This window comes from Gobio gobio (genome assembly GCF_949357685.1).
Source record: "Gobio gobio genome assembly, chromosome: 4".
NCBI lineage: Eukaryota > Metazoa > Chordata > Actinopteri > Cypriniformes > Gobionidae > Gobio > Gobio gobio.
In genome coordinates this window covers 37,020,383-37,041,970 of record NC_137100.1, presented here as the reverse complement: position 1 = coordinate 37,041,970, position 21,588 = coordinate 37,020,383, and the positions used below count along the sequence as shown (strand labels likewise).

Sequence of the window (21,588 nt, the reverse complement as noted above, 5' to 3'; positions counted from 1 at the left end):
ATACCACACTTGCCAGGTTTCGGCTTATTATTTGTGCAGCGTAGTAATTTAGCACTTTAAAAACATTAGCTGATATTTTCGAAACCGCTAGTCCGATCGAGACGAAACCAGCATCAGAAGTTCGGAAACATAGGTCGATAGCAACACAACAATGCCCAAATGTCAAAATATTGATAGTAAGGGGGTGTAAAATCCAATCAAAGTCAGGTGTCAGTAATTTTTCATGTGTTTTTTTCATATAAATGTATATAACTCCAAAACTAAACAAGATATTTTCACCAAAATTGACACAGACATGTATGGGCTCACTCCAAGGACACATAAAAAAAATGATAGGATTGTGCCACTTGGTGGCGCTATAATAGAACAAAACATGAAATTCCCATTGACTACAATGCAGTTTTATGATATAAAATGCTATGCTTCACAAATGAATTGGTGTATCATTACGAAACTTGATATTTGCCATCAGCACCATGCCTTTAAGCTACTTAAACGGTTTCAAAACAGCACCGCCATGTGGTCCATACTTATAATGAAAAGGCCTCTTGAGGCTATATCTCTGCAATGACATATTGACACTATATTGACACTCTGCTTTGATATATTGACACCAATCTTTGCATGTGTCATTGTTCCCTTATTCTGACCACACCACATCAATTTCGTAACTGTGCCACTTATTGGTTGAAAGTGATAAATCATTAAATCATTATTATTGACTGTATTTATCATTTTACAGCTATTTTGCCTAAAATCACCTTAATAGGTCTTTAATTGCTCATTGCTGCCGTTGATCTGACATTGCCAGCATTTTTGGCATGTCTTGTCTTCTTCTTTGCGCTTGGCCCCGGTATTGCTGCTTGCAGCTATATTTTTGTTTTGTTTTTGTTATTGTGTTTTCATCCAAAGGACTTCAAGTTTCACATCTTAAGTTTGTATTTTTAATAAATTTTATTTATCAGAATTGTAATATATTTTTATGTTCCTCTGTTCTGTTGTGACAATAAAACAAACAAGTTTATTTTTAAAATGCATTATCATTTTATTTTAGAGATTCATGAATAACTACAAATAACTAATGTAAGGGAAAGTGTTTTTACGCGTTTCTGTTTATATATATATATATATATATATATATATATATATATATATATATATATATATTGGTGATTTAAAAATCCAATATTCCGATATATCGGCCGATATATATATATATATATATACATCGGCCGATATATCGGAATATTGGATTTTTAAATCACTAAATATTTGTATCGGTATCAGCCTGAAAAATCCTTTATCGGTCGGGCTCTACTGAATAGTATAAAATCGCCTTAAATGTTTAAATTGAAAGACTTAAAAAGACATGAAAATGATACACTTTAGTGACGATGCAACACTGGCCGATTGTGCAAGTGGCAAGCGTCAACTGTCCCGACCCCCGAAGCGCGAGAGTCTGGTGTCGCCAACCTTTCAAGTCAAGTCAACTTTATTTAAATAGCGCTTTTTACAATGCAGATTGTTTCAAAGCAGCTTCACAGTGTTAAACAGGAAAATAATGCAACATAATTTGATTCGGCTGTACAGCCGCTCTGGAGAAAACCGTGATGTCAGTTAGCTCATTTCAGTTATCATACAGTGACAATGTGGGCAGATCAGTAATTTAGTTGATGTATTTAATTTAGTTTAGTAATTAAATTTATTTGGATATTTAGTTGAAAATTCAGTGTCCACAACTGAGCAAGCCAAGCCAAAGGCGACAGTGGCAAGGAACCAAAACTCCATCAGGTGGCATAATGGAGAAAAATAAACCTTGGGAGAACCAGGCTCAGTTGGGGTGCCAGTTCTCCTCTGGCCAATTAACAAACAGTGTGTGATTATTATTCTGGCAACTTTACAGGTCAGAGGTCATATTAGATAAGATCGGAATATTCGAAAGATTGGCGTCATCACGCCGGAGACAGGTTTATTGAGGATGATGTGTCGATTAAACAATTATTAAATATGAATATTCGAAAGAACGGAGTCATCACGCCGGAGATGGGTTTATTGAGGATGCCGTGTCGATGAGGCAATTTCAGGGGGAGTCTAATGCACCTGCAGTGCACATTGTGTGATGTTTAGCGGATTTTGAGAGAGCGAGAGAGAGAGAGAGAGAGAGAGAGAGAGAGGACGCAGCACTTCTGAATCACTCACGCTGTTTGAGAAATTACATCCCGCAGAAAAAGTTTTAAAATGACTGATTTGATCTTATAATATGTGTGGAGTAGTTTACTCATACAAGTTTGCGGGAATTTCCCGCATTAAAGCGCAAGACCTGCAGGATTGATTAAAATGATGCACAATACCCGCAATCCCACGGCGAAATTCAAGCCCTGTCACTCACACACACACACACACACAGAGACTCTCTCTTATTTTTAGGTGTCCTTACACACCGGTCCAATATGAGCTCAGTTCACAAGACCTGATAATGCCAAGAACAACAATACCCTAAACATCTCATCAGTATCACAACACTGACGTTGATATGATGAAAATTATGTCATCATTTACTCACCCTTATTTCGTTCCAAACCATGCATGACTTACTGTCTTCTGTGGAACACAAAATATATTTTGAAGAAATTGACTGCTGCTTTTGTCCATGCAGTGAAAGTCAGTGGGGTCTAACACAAAATTGGACCCCATTGACTTTCATTGCATTGACAAAAAACACTGAAACCTTTTTCATACTGTACAAAATAAAAGTCATACAGGTGTGGAACAACAGTTCATTTTTGGGAGAACTATTCCTTTAATGGGAACAATATGTATTGTTTGTCTGTATTATGTTGACGGCCGCTAATGTAAACCTAACAAATAACATTTAAAATTACTGTGCTGGAGACAGAGGAATGACAAATGCAAGCCTCACACCAGAAGGCAGCATGGGAAATTAATGCAAATCTTCCAGAAGCACGAGGCACGGTAATAAATGTACTAAGCAAAGGTGAAGGTAAACACATGCTTCCCGTTTAGTATTGGAAAAATGTCATTTGAGTGTTGTTAAGCTATCAAGTTATGTCTAATCTACATTAATGAGGGAGACTAAAGAAAGTGTCAGTGGAAATAGAAAGTGAGAGAAAACCAACACCACTTGAGCGTGTATGGTGTGACTGCTCTGGCTCGGAACCTCAGTATGACTGTATTTTTAGCCAGATTGACCTTCTTAAACACGGCATTGCATGAGGTCAAAGCAATAGCGGCCATAATGCTGATAGTGAGAGACACAAAGACCCTGTGATTGATATAACTTGTTTGGAAAGTGCCACAACTAGCAGGACAGTACTGTGTGTAGTGTAGTCAGTGAAACAACCAAAACGCCTCCAAAGAATGTCAGAACTCCTTTATATAACGTGAGAGAGATTTTACCCATATGCGGGCCTCCCCTGGAATCTGCAGGATTCCACAGAAAACAGCTGATTTCTGTAAAATTGGAATGCTGTGATTTACAAAAGTTCCTACACGCGTTCATTTGTATAATATTTTGTCTCATTTGAATGTGTTCATTTACCAATAATATTGTATGACTCCGCTTCTTTACATTTTACAATTTATGAAATGTTTTTGGCAGAATTCCACAGATGTTTCCTATTCAATCAGTACAGATAATGTGGAAAAAATGTGTAGGTTCAAATACTGTATGTTCATACGTAGGAAAACAAGTGGTATTTACAGGGTCAGCTATTTACAGTATAATCACAGTGGGCCTCATGAATGAACACAAAATTATGTTCTGTGTAAATGGCATGAAAAACTATTTTTACATATTTTGTCACACTGAATCGAAAGAAACAATTTCTTTACATCGTTACTCACATAGTCTTTATGTGGTATGTTACGCTTTTTAAAAGGTTTCAGTCAAAACATTAGTTGGTTAATATGGTTTACCGGTATTACTCTATACTTTTAAATGAATCTAAATAAATAAAACATTATTAAATATCATTCATCTTGTGTACAGTTAGTAAAACATTGTACATTAGGGCAAAACAAAGTTTTAAACTATAGATGTTTTTATACATTTCAACTTGAAAACATTCACTCAAAGATTAGTTTGTCCTTTGTTTGCAATAGATTTGAGAAGTGAACATAGTCATTTTCCCATATTATATTTTCTGCCATAATATAATTGAGATGTGCATCCTTCCATCCATCCATTCTTCCACCGGTTGATCTATCTTTTGATGTTAGACTCTCGGAAATTGCATGAACCATCAGCACCAAACTGTGTGTAAGAAAAAAAGAGGTAAAAACAGAGAGAGAAAAGAGAAAAAACAAAGTTGACAGCGAGATTTCAATGAGGTTTTGTTTTTTTTATATAGGTTTGGGCTGACATAATGCATTGTCTCAGATCTCAGCTGCAAGTTTTTTAATGTTTTAGTTTACCCTCTCCTTTACACAAAGTTGTAAATGTACAAAGTTTGACTACTTGTTCTAGACAGCCAAGAAAATATCAGAAATATGCCCTTCTCCTAATCTCAATGATTTTGTTCACTTTTCCTTTCTCACTATGTGTGTGGTGACAGAATTGGCTGCCATCATCAGAACAGAATAATGATGCTGAATGACTCTCTTTAACTCAGAATCTTTCCATCATCCCTTAAGCAATATAGCAGTTATTACCCTTCTTTAGAGACCTGGCACTTGCATTAGGATAAAGTCACCTCTACTTACCACCCTCATTTGGCCACTGACTCACACAGGCACACGCACCATCTTTCAATTGTGCATTTTCACAGGGAATGTTATCTCTGAGTGCTGGATCCGCAAATGACATTTCTAATTTAGCAGCCGCACACTGGACAATTGATGTAAAACTTCAGAGAAATTCAGCTGCGGTTTACACTATTTTCAATTATGTGAACGTACATGTACATGTGCGCACAAATACGCACCCCTTACTCGTATATTTTTGTGCTTGTTTGGATGAGAGCTGGTATGCGTGTCCTGTTCAAATTACTGATAATGGATTTCATATTTTTTCTTCACAATTGACATGACAGTGGAAGAACAAGTTCCATGTTTGCAGTATATTTGTTTTCCTCTGCTGATATAACAGAGAACAGAACATTTATGTCAGTGTTTTGTCATGCCATTAGTTTATGCTGTGTTTTTTATTTTTAGGTTTGATGGAGGGAGGAGTGACATTTTCCCAATGGAGTTTTTCCTTCCTCCTCAAAGGACATGCCTAATCTGCTCTGATGAAGCATCTGGATGTCACTATGGAGCCCTCACTTGCGGAAGCTGCAAAGTGTTCTTTAAGAGAGCTGCTGAGGGTAACATAAACACACCCATTATAACAAAAGTCTGGCTTTGGATTGTGTTAACAGCTAAATATATTCACTGTATGTGAGGACTGTATTCACTTTAATTAGAACATTTAATTACAGCTATAAACATTAAATATCATTAAAGTCGCATTAAATGCCGCTATAGCATTTTCACAAATTAATATACTTTTGACCATGTGTTCAGGATAGCTTTTATTTTGAATAATGTCACTTAAAATAGCAACAATTGGCACATAATACACAGGCATTCAGAAATTCAGTTAAAGATAGAAAGAAAGAGAGAGAGAGCAAGTAGGGCGACACTTTATGTCTTAACTATAGATAAATTAGGGACACATTCTTTCCCTGTTATGCAACCCAAAAGAAAGTTAAAGATAGAAAGAAAGAGAGAGAGAGCAAGTAGGGCGACACTTTATGTCTTAACTATAGATAAATTAGGGACACATTCTTTCCCTGTTATGCAACCCAAAAGAAAGCATTGCAGTAAAAATCGAATATGTACAACTTAGAAAGTACAGATTTGGCTGTGATGTGTGCAAAGACTTGCCATAAAAATATCAGGAATCAGTGAGACCCAAACACTTAGCTCAAAGAGACTTAACCATTGACTTGAGCATTATCTCTTATTCATTTCCTCACCCCTGTTCCAAACCTGAATGACATTCTTTCTTGCATGGAACACAAAAGAATTTATTAAGCAAAATGTTCTTTTCCCTTCATTGAAAGTGGATGGGGACAAGGTCATGGACAGGTCACCATTCGCTTCCAATTTGTGAAAAAAGACACTTGGACATTCTGCAAGATATCTTCATGAAAAGGTTTTATGTTCCAGGGAAGAAAGCACACTACCACAGTTCAAGTTTGGGGTCATGAGGTTTTTTTTGTTGTTTTTGAAAGAAATTACAATTTTAATGAACAAGGATGCATTAAATTGATCAAAACTAATAGTAAAGACTTGTACAATGTGAAAAAAATGCTGTTCTTTTAAACTTTCTATTCATAAAAGAATCTTGTAAAACATTTCCTGTCTAAAAGTTTTCACAAAAATATTAAGTGAAATGTTTTTAGCATTGATAATAAAGTAAGAAATGTTTATTGAGCAGGAATGAATTACATTACAAAATATATTAAAATAGAGAACAGCTATTTAACAAAGTTTAATGATGTTTAGGCTATGTAGATCCATGTTCATCGTGGAAATACATCTACTTTAAGTTAAATACACACTACTTCTGATAAACTGATGACCTTTTGGCTTTGAACACCCACAGAGATTGTGGAACCAAACAATTTATCAAAGTTAAGAAGAGTTAAAAGGTCTTGCCCCACAGCCAACAATGTACTTCAGTTTAATCAAATACAGAAATATCACACTATTATACTGTTTCAGCAGTTGTCAGTGGAGACAGAGAGAGATGTGGGACAATATACAGAGAGGAGGAGTCTAATTCTGGCCTCCTTATTGTCATTTATGAAAAATAATAGATAGATCTGTATAGATTTTTCATAAGATTAAGATCCAGCTCATTATTTATTGCATTATAAAATTATATTTTGTGGTAAAGTGAACTGCATTGATTTTGTGTATGATTTATTGTTGATTAGATTTTACTTCTGTTTTTTGTCCAGATCTTGTTTTAATTGTATGTCTGGCAGTGACTCTCTATCACATCTCATTGTAATTTTATGTCAGACCTGACTGCAGTTGTGTAGGTTACTTCAGCTGTGACTCTGTATTCCTGATTAAGACACACACACACACACACACACACACACACACACACACACACACACACACACACACACACACACACACACACACACACACACACACACACACACACACACACACACTGCAGAACCTCTTTTCAAATCCCACTCTGCACTTTTCATTTGGCTGTCCTCGGGTGCCCAGAGTGAGGGCTGTGACCTATCAAACTGGCTTGTCACGTTAACAGCTCCCTCTAATTGGAGCATTCTGTGTGTGTATGTGTGTGTGTTCTCTATTTTTATTCTGATCTACGTTTTATCTTGGTGTAAATGTAATGCTCCCAGCTCTGTCTGGAGCTTTACTTTGGCTGCCAACTGACTCAAACTAAGTTAAAACTTCTGAAGAACGTCTGTTTCTTCTCTTAGGGAAGCAGAAGTATCTCTGCGCTAGCAGGAATGACTGCACCATAGATAAACTGAGGAGGAAGAACTGCCCATCCTGCCGTCTGAAGAGGTGTTTTGAGGCTGGGATGACCCTGGGAGGTAAATTCCTGTAACAAATTGTCATATGTGCTCTACTTATAGGGATAGTTCACCCCAAAATTAACTCTTTACTTACCCTAATGTTGTTTCAAATTATATTTTGTTCAAATTGTGAGAATTTTTTTAAATATACATATATATATTTTACATTTTATTGTAAAATTGTATTGTTCATTGTGACAACAACTTTAAAAAAACACACTGAAAAAGCACTGCAAAAGTAGTCATTTCGACTATTTTCCAAGTCTTTTGAAGCCTTACTATATTTAATGTGAGGAACAGGCCAACATTTAAGTCACTTTTCTTCCCCTCCAGTGGGCAGAGAACTGCTGTGAATCATCCAGTTGTGAACCAAATCAGTCCAATTCGTGAGCGAATCATTCAGTTTGATTTGTGAAACTCACAGTCACTTAGATCAATCATGAAAAAGAACTGACTCAAAAGAACAATTTGTTCACAAAATGACCTGAAATGACCTTAGCAGAGAAGAATGATTTACATTTCAATAATTACATTGTTGGGTGAACTATTCCTTTACAGCCCAGGCATAGTAATGAGAAGTTTGCTGGCTCGATCACTGCAAGGTGTAAGCCATCTTACCCTAGGTTGTCCCTTTAAGTCGTGTAAATTCCATTGGCATTGGTCGTGTGGTGATATGTAAAATTTTATTTTATTTAATGTGATAAAAAAATGACAGATGTCTTAAATTACACAAAAGACTATTAAGACATACAGCACAGAAGATAATTAAGGCTTTTGGCAGTTTTCACATGTTTCCGTATAAAGGACCTGTGTATGTGGGCATACAGGGTCCAAAATTACCTTTTTGCTACAAATGCCATTGGTGAGTCAATTAATGAAAATAGCTATAAATATTTCTGAAGGCCATGAAACGGCATTTGCACTAATTTTATTAAAATTATAAATTTTTGTCCCTATGACAAGAATTATTTATCTGTTTTCCACTTGCGCAGTATCGAAAGAGAGTGCAGGTTACTTTGTGAGATATATTTCCATTTTGATGCCTTAATGCGAGGAAAATCCTATGTATCCTGACCTGGAGAAAAAAATATATAATTCTTGACAAACTTTAGAAGGAAGATTTTCCACTCAATTTCAAAAGATTAATTCAGAGATGGTTTGGATTTTCTTGTATTTAAATCTCTCACCAGCTAACTGAAAAAGTAACTCACCAGTTTTATTTACTCGCCAAAGCCAATTTGTGTGTGTGTGTGTGTGTGTGGATCTGAATTTTAAGATATATTGATTTGTAATGGTAATGCAGTTCTTTTGCAGCTGATACATTTTAAAGACATCTTTGAGTGAAAAAGAAAGAATGCATGTGTCTTTAAATCATCTGTTGGGAACTTGACTGAAGTAGTGCAGTCAGCTTTGCATCTCTCCTTGATCTCTCTCTCTCTCTCTCTCTCTCTCTCTCTCTCTCTCTCTCCTTCTAGGGCTCTCTGTGTTGAATTATTAATGAATAATGGGGGGTTTATCTCTCTGATCTGCATTAAGAGGTCTCCCTCTCTTAAAGTCTTCCTCTCTCTCCCTGTGGGCTTTTACTAATTTAATAAATTGTCATGCGACTTGCAGTCAGCAATAGATAATTGATCAGAAGTAATCGAAGAAAAGCATGCTGATTTTATTTATATAGTTATTTACTGCGTACTTATCCTCTATGTAAAGATTTTACATTTTTGACAAACAGGTAAATTATTCCAGAGAAAAGGGACATTTCAATTCATAAGCACTTTTTAAAAGAGTGTTTTAACTTTTTTCCAGTTGTTTGAGTCTGTATTCAGTAGGTCACTGGGTAATGATGATATCCAATCAGCTTGATTGTGATCACTGAATCTTTCCATCTCATTCTATGAATGGATGAAATTAACTCTGGATCTGAATCTGTCCCTGTCTCACTCAAACTCAGAATTAATAGACTAATTAAACTGTAATTTAAAAAGTATTTTGTTAGTACTGCTTGAGTACAAATTGCAACTTGAAAATCTCAAATAATTTTCTTTCATTGATGCTCAAGAAGGCAAAACTTTTTGAACAGATGGTACACAAATAAAAGTAGACCTTTATAGTTTATAATGATGTCTTGCACTTATCTGTATGGCTAGAGTATTTTAAGTTGTTTCCACTGTCATGAGGAAAAATCCATCAGAATACCAGGGCGTTCGTCGACCAGAGGGCTAAAGAAAACGTAGCCGATTTAGTTTCATGTTTATGTTTAAATATTAACATAAATATTAGCCTATAATATAATTTTGTTTATTTAATCTATGTTGATTATGAAAAAGTAAACAGCATAAGTAAGATAGGCTGCATCATAAGATGCGCAATATGTCGGGAGACATGGAGTGGGTCAGGCATGATTTCGACCACTTTGTTCAGTTTTTTTCTTTAGAGTGAATTTCGTTTTGTATAAATTGTATCTTAATTTTAATCAATGTTTCATCAACCAATTGCCTGGATTTAATAAATAAGAAGCAAACCGGGTGTGGAATGGACTGAAGTGCGTAACAAACGAACCCACTAGCCTACCATGTATCTGTGGTCTTTGAAGAAGGCTGAAACGATATGTCTTTCCGTTTTAACAAAAATTATTGAATTCATGTCTTAATTACAGTAGGCCTATAGATAGTTATGGTATTTGTGGCTTTAAAGCAATAAGCTATGTTATATTGTATAAAGTGGTAGAAATAAAAGTGACGTGACTGGAGTGCTGAATCGCAGAGCTGGTGCAAACATATCCAAATCGATATGATCAGATCAGACGCTTTCTTACAATTTTTTTCTCCACTGTCATATTTGTTGTGTGTTTTTGTTATTATTGACATATTCATCTAAACGGCGCTCTCAGCAGTGTGGATGGCCTCAAGATGTTCATTAACATTATAACGCTGCAATGGTATTTCTAAATTATTTTTGGCAGCGGCTATTTGCAGTAAGTGAAAATAGCATATTTTCTTAGCGATAATTGCTATTTACACTAAGTGCAAATAGCGATAGATGCTATTTACCCCAATTGTAAATAGCAACTAGATTCTATTTACTCTGTGAAAATAACATATTTTCTTAGCAATAGATGATATTTACACTAAGTGCAAATAGCTGTAGATGCTACTTAATAAATGAAATAGCATACTAAGTGAAAATAGTGATATATTCTATTTACACCATGTAAAAGTAGCAGTTCTTTGAAATATGTGCAAATAGTAATTACATGCAATTTATACTTTATTTTGAGAGATACATACTATTTGCACCCCAGTATTGTTTTACATTAACAGGATGCAATAATAACACAGAGTGTAAATGATTATATTTATTACAATTATTAAATGGATGCCACCTTAATCAGACAATAAAAGCCCTCCCTACACCTACCCCTACCCAATAAATGCTTTTATTATTATTAAACATTTGGTTAGGCACTTTATTAACCAAGATCCTTAAGCCTTACGCTTTACTGATTGCGCCACTGAAGACGTTGAAACATGCACGTTTTTTTTAATCTTGTTTGGCCCAACCAGGCATTGTTAGGCGGAGCTAGTGCGAATAGCACTTGCCAACAAGGCACGCTATTTGCACTTGGTGTGAATAGACACTCCGATTATTTTTACCCCAAAGAAAAGTACGAACAAGAGCTTAGCAGCGTGTGTGTTGGAGAGAGCGCACGCAAAGAGAACTGTTCAGTTTGATTTTAGAAACTGATAAGATACTGATTTTAGTTGGTCTAAATTAAGTAGGTTAGGGTTACACAAATTCGCTTATATAGGGTTCCCTTCTAGACACGAGTGCAGAGTGTGTGCTTCATAACTGTGCAGCCCAGGGGGCCCGTCGTAATGGCCTTCACTGGGGCCTGTCATTACTAAGTTAGGTGCATAGATGGTAGTCTTAATCAGAGGCATGACGCAGAATATCCAAGATTTATTCCTGTGATGGCAAAGCTGAATTTTCAGCATCATTACTCCAGTCTTCAGTCAGTGTCACAGGATCCTTCAGAAATCATTCTAATATTCCGATTTGGTCCTTAAGAAACGTATTATTATTATTATCACAGTTGAAAATTGTTGTGCTGCTGTTGTATTTTTTTTTTTTTTTTTTCAGGATTATTTTATTAATAGAAAATTCAAAGAACGGCATTCATTTGAAATAGAAATATTTTGAACATAAATGTCTTTGCTGTCACTTTTGATCAGTCTGTGTTGTAAAAAAAAATATATATATAATACTTAATTTTTTTTAAAATATTTATTTAATATTTATAATAAATATTAAATATTCTTTGTCAGTCAGAGCTTTGTTGCAGTATATTTCTACAGCACAAAGATAGGTTCCTTTATAAGTGCACAGATTTAGCTTATATAGCAGACAAATTATTTATTAATAAAGAATTTCGATGTAGTCAGAAAAGTATAGATGTTCTGTTGAGGGTTTTCGTGGCAGAACTTTGCCATTTTTATGTGCATGCAAATATAGACAGAAGCACTTTGGCCTTGATAAATTGCACATAATTGCTATTATTTATCTAGAACACCCACTGCTGTGAAGCCAGAGGTTTTCAATAGAGGCTTGTTCATACTAGATCAAATTACATAGAAATTGGAAGTATCATCTTAAAGGAACCTCTCCAAATTATTCTTCAGGTGTGCTGTATCGTGAAGTAATGCATGGCTCTCAGTTAATCAAGCAGTAAGTTCCTGAACAGGCAGACTTCTTGACTTAGTGACAATGACCTGCAATTATCGTATTGAAATGTTCTCAGGCTGCTGATATAGGGCAGCATTACAGGCGCTGAGGTTGTTTTCTTTGATTTCCAAGGAGGTGGCGGCACAGTGAGGGATATAAATGAGGAGGAGAGATCCAGTTTCAATTGGACACCAACTCTAAAGCACCTATCTTAAGTTATTATAGGGCACATGCAGAATGGGAGACGAAGAGAGAGCATTATTCTATAATCAGTCAAATCAGTAACAACTTCCATCTGCGTCTAAATTACAGGAGTAAGAGATGGAACCGAAAAAGAGTGTGAGACAGACTATAAAGTTTGGCAGAAAATGTAAGAGATGTGTGGTATTTCCAAAGGAACTAAAAGAAAAAAAAATGACAGGATGGGGAGAATTAGGAGAGCTGTCTCTCTGAGTAGAGAAAAGAGAGGAGAAAGAGTGTTATCAGCACATTATAGAATTATGGCACTTTTGCCCCTCTAGACCCTCTCTGGCAGCTGGAGGCCATATTAACAACATCTCAACACCTTTCACACTACCGTCTCATTGACACACACACGTGCACACACACTGTCACATGGTCTCCTGCTCCTCTGTAAGATCTTCAGGGGTCTGGGTGAAAATTGAATACATGATGAAAGTGATTGCGCATATGAGAGAAAAGAAGGAGGGGGAAAAAGAGGGCGAGACACCATAAGAGAAAGATACAACAAAAGAGAGTGGCAGATGGCATAGAAACAAGGAAAAAAGAGATGAAATAATGCAAAGACTCTTTACATGCTCACAGTCAATCCTTTTTAAAAAAAAACCTGGTATACAAAAACATATAAAGATACTATTCAATTTTAGACTTCTAGCCTGAATGCAGCAATTTAACATGTACAAAATACGTCATGTTGAATTTTTTGAACATTTAGCATGAACGTTTTATTGAACGTAATAAGGGCCATGTTCAATGTCACACCTGGAACAAGATGTCCTATCCTTAAAGAATTAGTTCACTTTTAAATAAACTTTTGCTGATAATTTACTCACCCCCATGTCATCCAAGATGTCCATGTCTTTCTTTCTGCAGTCGAAAAGAAATTAAGGTTTTTAATGAAAACATTCCAGGATTTTTTTCCATATAATGGACTTCAATGGGCTCCAAACAGTTCAAGGTCCAAATGACAGTTTCAGTACAGCTTCAAAGGGCTTTAAACGATACCAAACGATAGCAGACGATGAATAAGGGTCTTATCTAGTGAAACGATCAGTTTCTGCTAGAAACCGAGCAGTATTTATGCTATTATTTTACCTCTTATCAGACGAACGTGTCCATCTCTGAGCTCCGCCATAACTTCCGCTAAGTGAGGTCAAAATACGAGCGTGGTCATAGATATATCGATCGTAGATGCCTCATTCTACTGACCCGTGCAGGCACAAATGAGGCATCTACGTGTACATCTATGACCATGCTCGTATTTTGACCTCACTTAGCGGAAGTTATGGCGGAGCTGAGAGATGATCACGTTCGTCTGATAAGAGGTAAAATAATAGCATAAATACTGCTCGGTTTCTAGCAGAAACTGATCGTTTCACTAGATAAGACCCTTATTCATAGTCTGGTATCATTTGGTCTCGTTTAAAGCCCTTTGAAGCTGTACTGAAACTGTCATTTGGACCTTGAACCGTTTGGAGCCCATTGAAGTCCATTATATGGAGAAAATCCTGGAATGTTTTCATCAAAAACATTAATTTCTTTTCGACTGCAGAAAGAAAGACATGGACATCTTGGATGACATGGAGGTGAGTAAATTATCAGCAAAAGTTTATTTAAAAGTAAACTAAGTCAAGTCACCTTTATTTATATTGCGCGTTATACAATATATATTGTACATTTCTGCTGTTGATCAGCTGAAGTCAGTTTAGTGTTGATTCAATTCTGTTGTAAAAAAAAAAACATCAATTATTAAATTTGTTTAATTTCATCTATAAAGCAGTTTTGCAAAAAATTATTTGACGGAATGGAGAGAAAAACCTTGGGAGAAACCAGGCGCAGTCGTGGGGCCAGTTCTCCTCTGGCCAACGAACGAACACGGTGTCCTTATGATTCAGGCTGCATCACAAGTCAGAATTCAGATTTGGATCGGTAGCCTTCACAGGGGATTGTCTAGTTAGTAGACACGGTCTCTGCTGACATTCAGGGCTGTGTTGTGGTTATGTCTAGAGGCAGGTCCACCATCTGATCTGGATATGGACCGGATCCGGCTGACTACGGGAACCTCGGGATAAGGATGAGACAGACTGACTAATATTAACGTAGATGCCATTGTTCTTGAGATGTAACAATATACATCAAAACTATCTAATGTTAAAGAATGAAATGTCGACCCAGGGCAAGCTATAGGACTGTGCAAGTATTAGGGGTGTTGATGGACTCAATCTACTCCATCTGTGTTTTGATCATCGTTCTGAATCTGATCTGGATGTAGTCTTTGATTTTCTCAGCTTTTTGTTCAAAATACTGCTTTTTTATGAAACTTACCCACATTTAAGTGTTGATAAAAAAGCAATGCATGAAGCTGGAATAAAACTTTTTTTTTTTTTAATTTTTTTTTAAGCAGATGGTCTGCTCTTTCTCTTGATATATTGCATACTCAGATATTCATACAACAAAATATTCTATGGGCTGTTAATTTTTTGTGAAAATGATCAAAAAGCTGGCTGGCAACTTTTTTTTTTTTAAATGCTGGCGGGAAAACAGTTAAGCGTGTTTTACATACTTCTTTGAAAGACATTCTAGGAGGATCTTGTAGTCGGTGAAGAAAAGTGCTGCTGCTGTTCAGTGTTGTTTTAAAATGACACTAACTCCTCATGTCACTTAGTCCTCAATATGGTGGTGTGGTGGCGGTAGGGGTGTGCGGTATTGACAAAACATTATATCAATATTTTCTGGGATTTTATCGATAACGATAATTAGACTATATTTTGCTGAGTGTGTTATTGTGTTGGTACCCTGGCAAGTTTCTTCATATTCTGTGTGGTGGTCAGTTCACAGCAGTGACAGAAATCATCTTTTCAAAAAATTTTTTTTTGATTTTTACCTTTCATGGGCATTTTTACCTTTATAAATTAATGTTTTTAACCTAATTATATGCATGCATGCATCATCTTTTGTGTCAGTTTCATAAATGTAATCAAATTTAATTATAATAATAAGACACAATAGAGCTGTTACCAATCAAATTTAACTATCAACAAAATTCCTTTTTGCAATGGAGAGGAAACATAAGCTGCATCTTAAGTGGCATTTAGATCATTTACACTAATCGTTTAATGCAGCTCATAGGTGACAAATGAATAACCTGCAGTTACAAATGCATACATAATATTTTGATGTTTTAAACATAAAACGTTAAATATTGATATTTTAAATGATTTAAAACATGAAAAGATACTTTAGATGTGAATTAAAAACCGCCAGTAGGTGGCAGCAAGTCCCCGTTAATGAGTGAGTCATTGAGATTCAACCAACTCATTCAAATGGCTGATTCATTCAGGAACTAATCATTTGACTATTTTAGGCTGTGTCCAAAAACCTAGGCAGCTGACTCGTTGCCTCGCTGCCTTATCAGACAATGACTTGTAAGGCAGCGTTTGTGCATGAAGGCGCCTCACAAAACTACTTTCGGACAGACTACTGAGGCAGCGTAACAGTTTAATGATCTACAGCAAAATAGAGAGAGCTTTGGTGAGAACTAAACAAATATTTAATTACTACAGTAGTAATTTCTTGCTAGAAATTACATCAGAAGTGTAAAATGTTGGTAAAAAACGTACATTTACACATAAACTGACCAGCAAACGCAACTTTCAGACGCCATCTTTTTTCCCAGCTCAACTGTCACAGAATGGAACGCATATGATTGTGGGATATCAAAGGCAGCGAAGGATATATATATGCTGCCTTCAAAACTTAATCAGATTAAGGTATCTCAGGAGATAGGAAGTGAAGCTAACATTAGATTCGGACATGCCTTGATGCCTTCCTACCTTGAAATTTGTCCTTCGAAGGCAGCATTTTCCAGGTTTCGGACGCAGCCTTAATCCCTATTTTTTTACAGTCTATGCTTAATCTATTTTAGTCATCGAATCATTGATTCAACGCATTCGTTCAAAATGCTGATTCATTCAGTAAAGAAACACTGCATGTGTTGCTCAGAGGATCAATTACAGTGCTGTGGCTGTGTTTTGAACTGTTTTCATTGGTGAAATAGAGCGGATACAGCCAATATGGTGTCTAAAATGTAAGTCACGTAATATTAACCTCTCGTTTATTAAACTTGTATAAGATCTTTGTGTGATATTTATTATCTGTATTAAATGATATAGACTAAATCACGCAGTGAAAGTGTGCACGACCACACTAGTCTAATCTACACGACTACATTACGTAGTGTATGCATGCACTCTCTCTTTCTGTGTGAGAGAGTGAGGGATTTACTCGATAATGTCAGATCGCACATCGTTAAAACAACAATTACGATAGTATTATCGCAGACGATATATATTGCACACCCCTAGGTGGCGGTAAAAATATGGTGTTGTTGGTGGAAAAAAATGGTCAATTGTCAACCGATGTGTCATACGTTGCCTCTTGGCCCGTCTTTGAGATTGTGATTGATTTGAGCAGCCTGGATTTGCATAAATATCCCATATCACCAACCACACAGGCAATGCCTGTCACTATATCACCTTTCCTTCTGTGTCTAGGATTAGTGTGAGCAGCCAGTTTCTTATTGGATATCCTATGTCACCTGAGAGTTGAATCAATAAAAAATTAACATTTGAAATCGCATCTAAGCTTTCTTACCAAGAAGTCAGTCGCACAGCTTGAAGTTGGAAGTCAATGTACAATTATGTTACTATTTAAGCTACCTTGCACCAATGGAGGTCAGAGCTATTTGCTCACAGATTAGTTGCAAGTTAAAATTACAAATGTTATTTGTTTTCTTTTGCAACAAATGGTCAATGAAAAGAGGAAGAGGTGCCTAGTAAAATGTTGACTGTTAAGCTCAGAAAGTCAAATCAAATATTAAGAGCTGTTAATTTTCTATTCAATTTCTGCGCAAACTCCGCTGCATTTCTCCTATTCTCTAGCTTGCATCCTAATCTGTTATCAAACTTGGCATTGTATACTACGAATATTGTTGGCTCCTATATATGCTATATATATATATATATATATATATATATATATATATATATATATATATATATATATATATATATATATATATATATATATATATATACAGTGGGGCAAAAAAGTATTTAGTCATCCACCAATTGTGCAAGTTCTCCCGCTTAAAAAGATGACAGAGGCCTGTAATTTTCATCATAGGTACACTTCAACTATGAGAGACAGAATGAGAAAAAAAAAATCCAGAAAATAACATTGTGTGATTTTTAAAGAATTTATTTGCAAATTATGGTGGAAAATAAGTATTTGGTCACCTACAAAAAACCTGTAACTTCTTCTTTAAGAGGCTCCTCTGTCCTCCATTCATTACTTGTATTAATGGCACCTGTTTGAACTCGTTATCAGTATAAAAGACACCTGTCCACAACCTCAAATAGTCAGACTCCAAACTCCACTATGGCCAAGACCAAAGAGCTGACAAAGGACACCAGAAACAAAATTGTAGACCTGCACCAGGCTGGAAAGACTGAATCTGCAATAGGTAAGCAGCTTGGTGTGAAGAAATCAACTGTGGGAGCAATTATTAGATAATGGAAGACATACAAGACCACTGATAATCTCCCTCGATCGCAAGATCTCACCCCGTGGGGTCAAAATGATCACAAGAACGGTGAGCAAAAATCCCATAACCACACGGGGGGACCTATACCCCTTTTCCACCAGAATGAACCGGGTGCTAGTTCAGAGCCAGTGCTAGTCCCAGTTCATAGTTGGTTCAACGGAGGAGCCTTCTAAGAACCATTTGCTTTTCCACATGCTGAGAGCCACAACAGAGCCAGGTCTTACGTCACTGTATACGTCTCATCTTTCTCAGCAACGCTAGCGAGGCAGCGGGAAACACAAACACACCAGGTTTGTTTGAGATGCATCGGCGCTGCGCAAACCGATCCGCGTATAATATCAAAACACTGCATGAGTGAATCAAAAGCACAAGGAGTTAAATGCTCTCGTTGGACTCGTTGTCATACGGCGATCGGTCTGCACAGCACCGCTGCGAACAAGCCTTCCATCAACAATGCAAACGTTGCGTTACTATTGATTCACATGGCTTTACAATCCTACATCGGCATCAAAACACAGCGAATCCAACGCATTCGTGCAGCTCGCCGTAATTTGTATAGACGGAGATTACAAACGAGCAGGTGTTAGCTCCATTAGCTGCTATTTAAAAAATGGCGGTCACAAGTTTGTGTTGGTCTTGTTGGTCATGGTAGCCCCGCCCCCAGCGCCTGATGTAGTCGGTTCTTACTTCTAGCCCAGCAATGTTTTGGTGCTACTTAAGAACCACTTTTTCTTGGCTCGGAGCTGGTGCTTTGGGTGTGGAAACACAAAGAACCGATTTGAAACTAGGCTCTGGCTCCGAACTAGCACCAGCACTGACTTGGTGGAAAAGGGGTATACTAGTGAAATGGGACCAAGGTAACAAAGGCTACCATCAGTAACACACTACGCCGCCTGGGACTCAAATCCTGCAGTGCTAGACGTGTCCCCCTGCTTAAGCCAGTACATGTCCGGGCCCGTCTGAAGTTTGCTAGAGAGCATTTGGATGATCCAGAAGAGTATTGGGAGAATGTCATATGGTCAGATGAAACCAAAATAGAACTTTTTGGTAAAAGTGTTTGGAGGAGAAAGAATGCTGAGTTGCATCCAAAGAACACCATACCAACTGTGAAGCATGGGGGTGGAAACATCATGCTTTGGGGCTGTTTTTCTGCAGAGGGACCAGGACAACTGATCCGTGTAAAGGAAAGAATGAATGGGGCCATGTATTGTGAGATTTTGAGTAAAAACCTCCTTGATCCCAAACACAACGAAGGAGTGGCTTCGTAAGAAGCATTTCAAGGTCCTGGAGTGGCCTAGCCAGTCTCCAGATCTCAACCCCATAGAAAATTTTTGGAGGGAGTTGAAAATCCTTGTTGCCCAGCGACAGCCCCAAAACATCACTGCTCTAGAGGAGATCTGCATGAAGGAATGGGCCAAACTACCAGCAACAGTGCGTAAAAACCTTGTGGAGACTTACAGAAAACGTTTGACCTCTGCCATTGCCAACAGAGGGTATATAACAAAGTATTGAGATGAACTTTTGTTATTGACCAAATACTTATTTTCCACCATCATTTGCAAATAAATTCTTTAAAAATCAGATAATGTGTTTTTCTGGAATTTTTTTTTCTCATTCTGTCTCTCATAGTTGAAGTGTACCTATGATGAAAATTACAGGCCTCTCTCATCTTTTTAAGTGGGAGAACTTGCACAATTGGTGGCTGACAAAATACTTTTTTGCCCCACTAGATATATATCCATACACGTCTTTATTGCACTTTTATTTTGCATAAATTAAATGCAAATACATTTTTATCATTTTCTCTTACAATAACTTGGATTAAAAGGTTGAATAATTGGACTTGAATGCAGCACAATAATATTTGCTAAAATTACATGGATCTATACAACAAAACTGTTCTATTTCATTATTCAGGTGTTATTAAAAAAGAAAAAAAAATACAATGGGGTATTGGGGCCATGTCAAATGAAGCGATCTTCAAAGATACGAAAAGAGCCTCACAATCACAACAAATTGTAGCACAAAATAAAATTCCTAAATTCAGTGTAAATCTGTAGTTGTCACGGTTGCTGACCCAGGAACAGGCTGAAGACTCAGAAGATCACAATCAAACATAAACTTTAATCTCAACTTCACAGGAACATGCAGACAGGCAAGAAAACACAACAGTGAAAGACTAACTCAGCAAAGACTGAGTGAACAAGAGGAACTTAAATAGCAGACAGAAACTAAATAATTAACTAAACACAACTGAACAGAACTAAATTAACAAGGGTAACAGACAAGTGGCGGGAAACTAAGGAAAAGGAACTTGTGACGGAATCAAAACACAACAGGAAGACCAAACAAGCAGCCCCCCCGGAAGGCGGGAAAAAGAGTCCTGGAGGTCACAGGCAGGTGAGCGGGGTGATGCTGGCTGGTTGGGAAGCCTCCAGGGTGGTGCCGGAAGTTCAGGGGACCATGGAGGCGCCGGAAGCTCATGGGACATGGAGGCGCCGGAAGCTCATGGGACATGGAGGCGCCGGAAGCTCATGGGACATGGAGGCGCCGGAAGCTCAGGGGACCATGGAGGCGCCAGAAGCTCAGGGGACCATGGCGGTGCCAGAAGCTCAGGGGACCATGGCGGTGCCAGAAGCTCAGGGGACCATGGCGGTGCAGGAAGTTCAAAGGACCATGGCGGTGCAGGAAGTTCAGGAAGCCATGGTGATGCAGGAAGTTCAGGGGACCATGGCGGTGCAGCAAGTTCAGGGGACCAGAGAGGTGCGTGGCCTTGGCCAGGTATCCCGCCCCCCCGGAGCTATGGGGTCATGGCCTGGAGCGGATCTTGGACGCTGGTCACGGGCTGGAGCCATCTCTGGACTCTGGTCACGGGCTGGAGCCCTCCTTGGACTCTGGTCATGGGCTGGAGCCCTCTCTGGACTCCAGATGTGGACAGGAGACGTTGCTGGACTCTGGATGTGGACTGGAGGTTTATATGCTCTGGATTATGTGCAGGAGGTGGACTAAATTGCAGAAATACCTGACAGCAGTTAGTTTGATTATTTATTTATTTTTCCATTTTTTAGAGTTTATTTTAGAGCCCTAAACAGTGAACTTTAAAAATATATATTTTATTGAATTAAATTGCATTTACTGTAAATACACTGAAATGCATACATCTTTATAAAGCGATAGTAAAATGAAAATAACCATTTTAATAATCACCAAACCCATGCATTGTTTATTTCTTTTTTACAAAAGCTAGTGGACAAATACTTTTATCTTATTTTGGTTATTTTTCATAGCCATAATTTACATTTTACATAATGATGTACAATTGTTTTAGGCAAATTCATTATGAGAAAATGCTGTTTGAGTTCAAACATTTTTATGATGCCTTTATCATTTATGACATTCAGAGCAAAGCCAAATAAATGTAACTTGTCAACAAAGTCAGGCACTTTCACA

The 21,588-nt window shown here is 37.3% G+C and overlaps 1 protein-coding gene across 2 annotated transcripts in view; it reads left to right on the top strand.

Moving 5' to 3' along the window:
- ar (androgen receptor) overlaps positions 1-21,588 on the top strand; it is a 111,575-nt gene that overhangs the window by 37,554 nt on the left and 52,433 nt on the right. For both annotated transcript variants that reach the window (XM_079814888.1, XM_079814889.1), the window contains exons 2-3: positions 5,173-5,324; positions 7,476-7,592. In XM_079814888.1, coding sequence (XP_079671014.1) covers positions 5,173-5,324; positions 7,476-7,592 — 269 coding nt within the window. The remainder of the gene's footprint in view (positions 1-5,172; positions 5,325-7,475; positions 7,593-21,588) is intronic.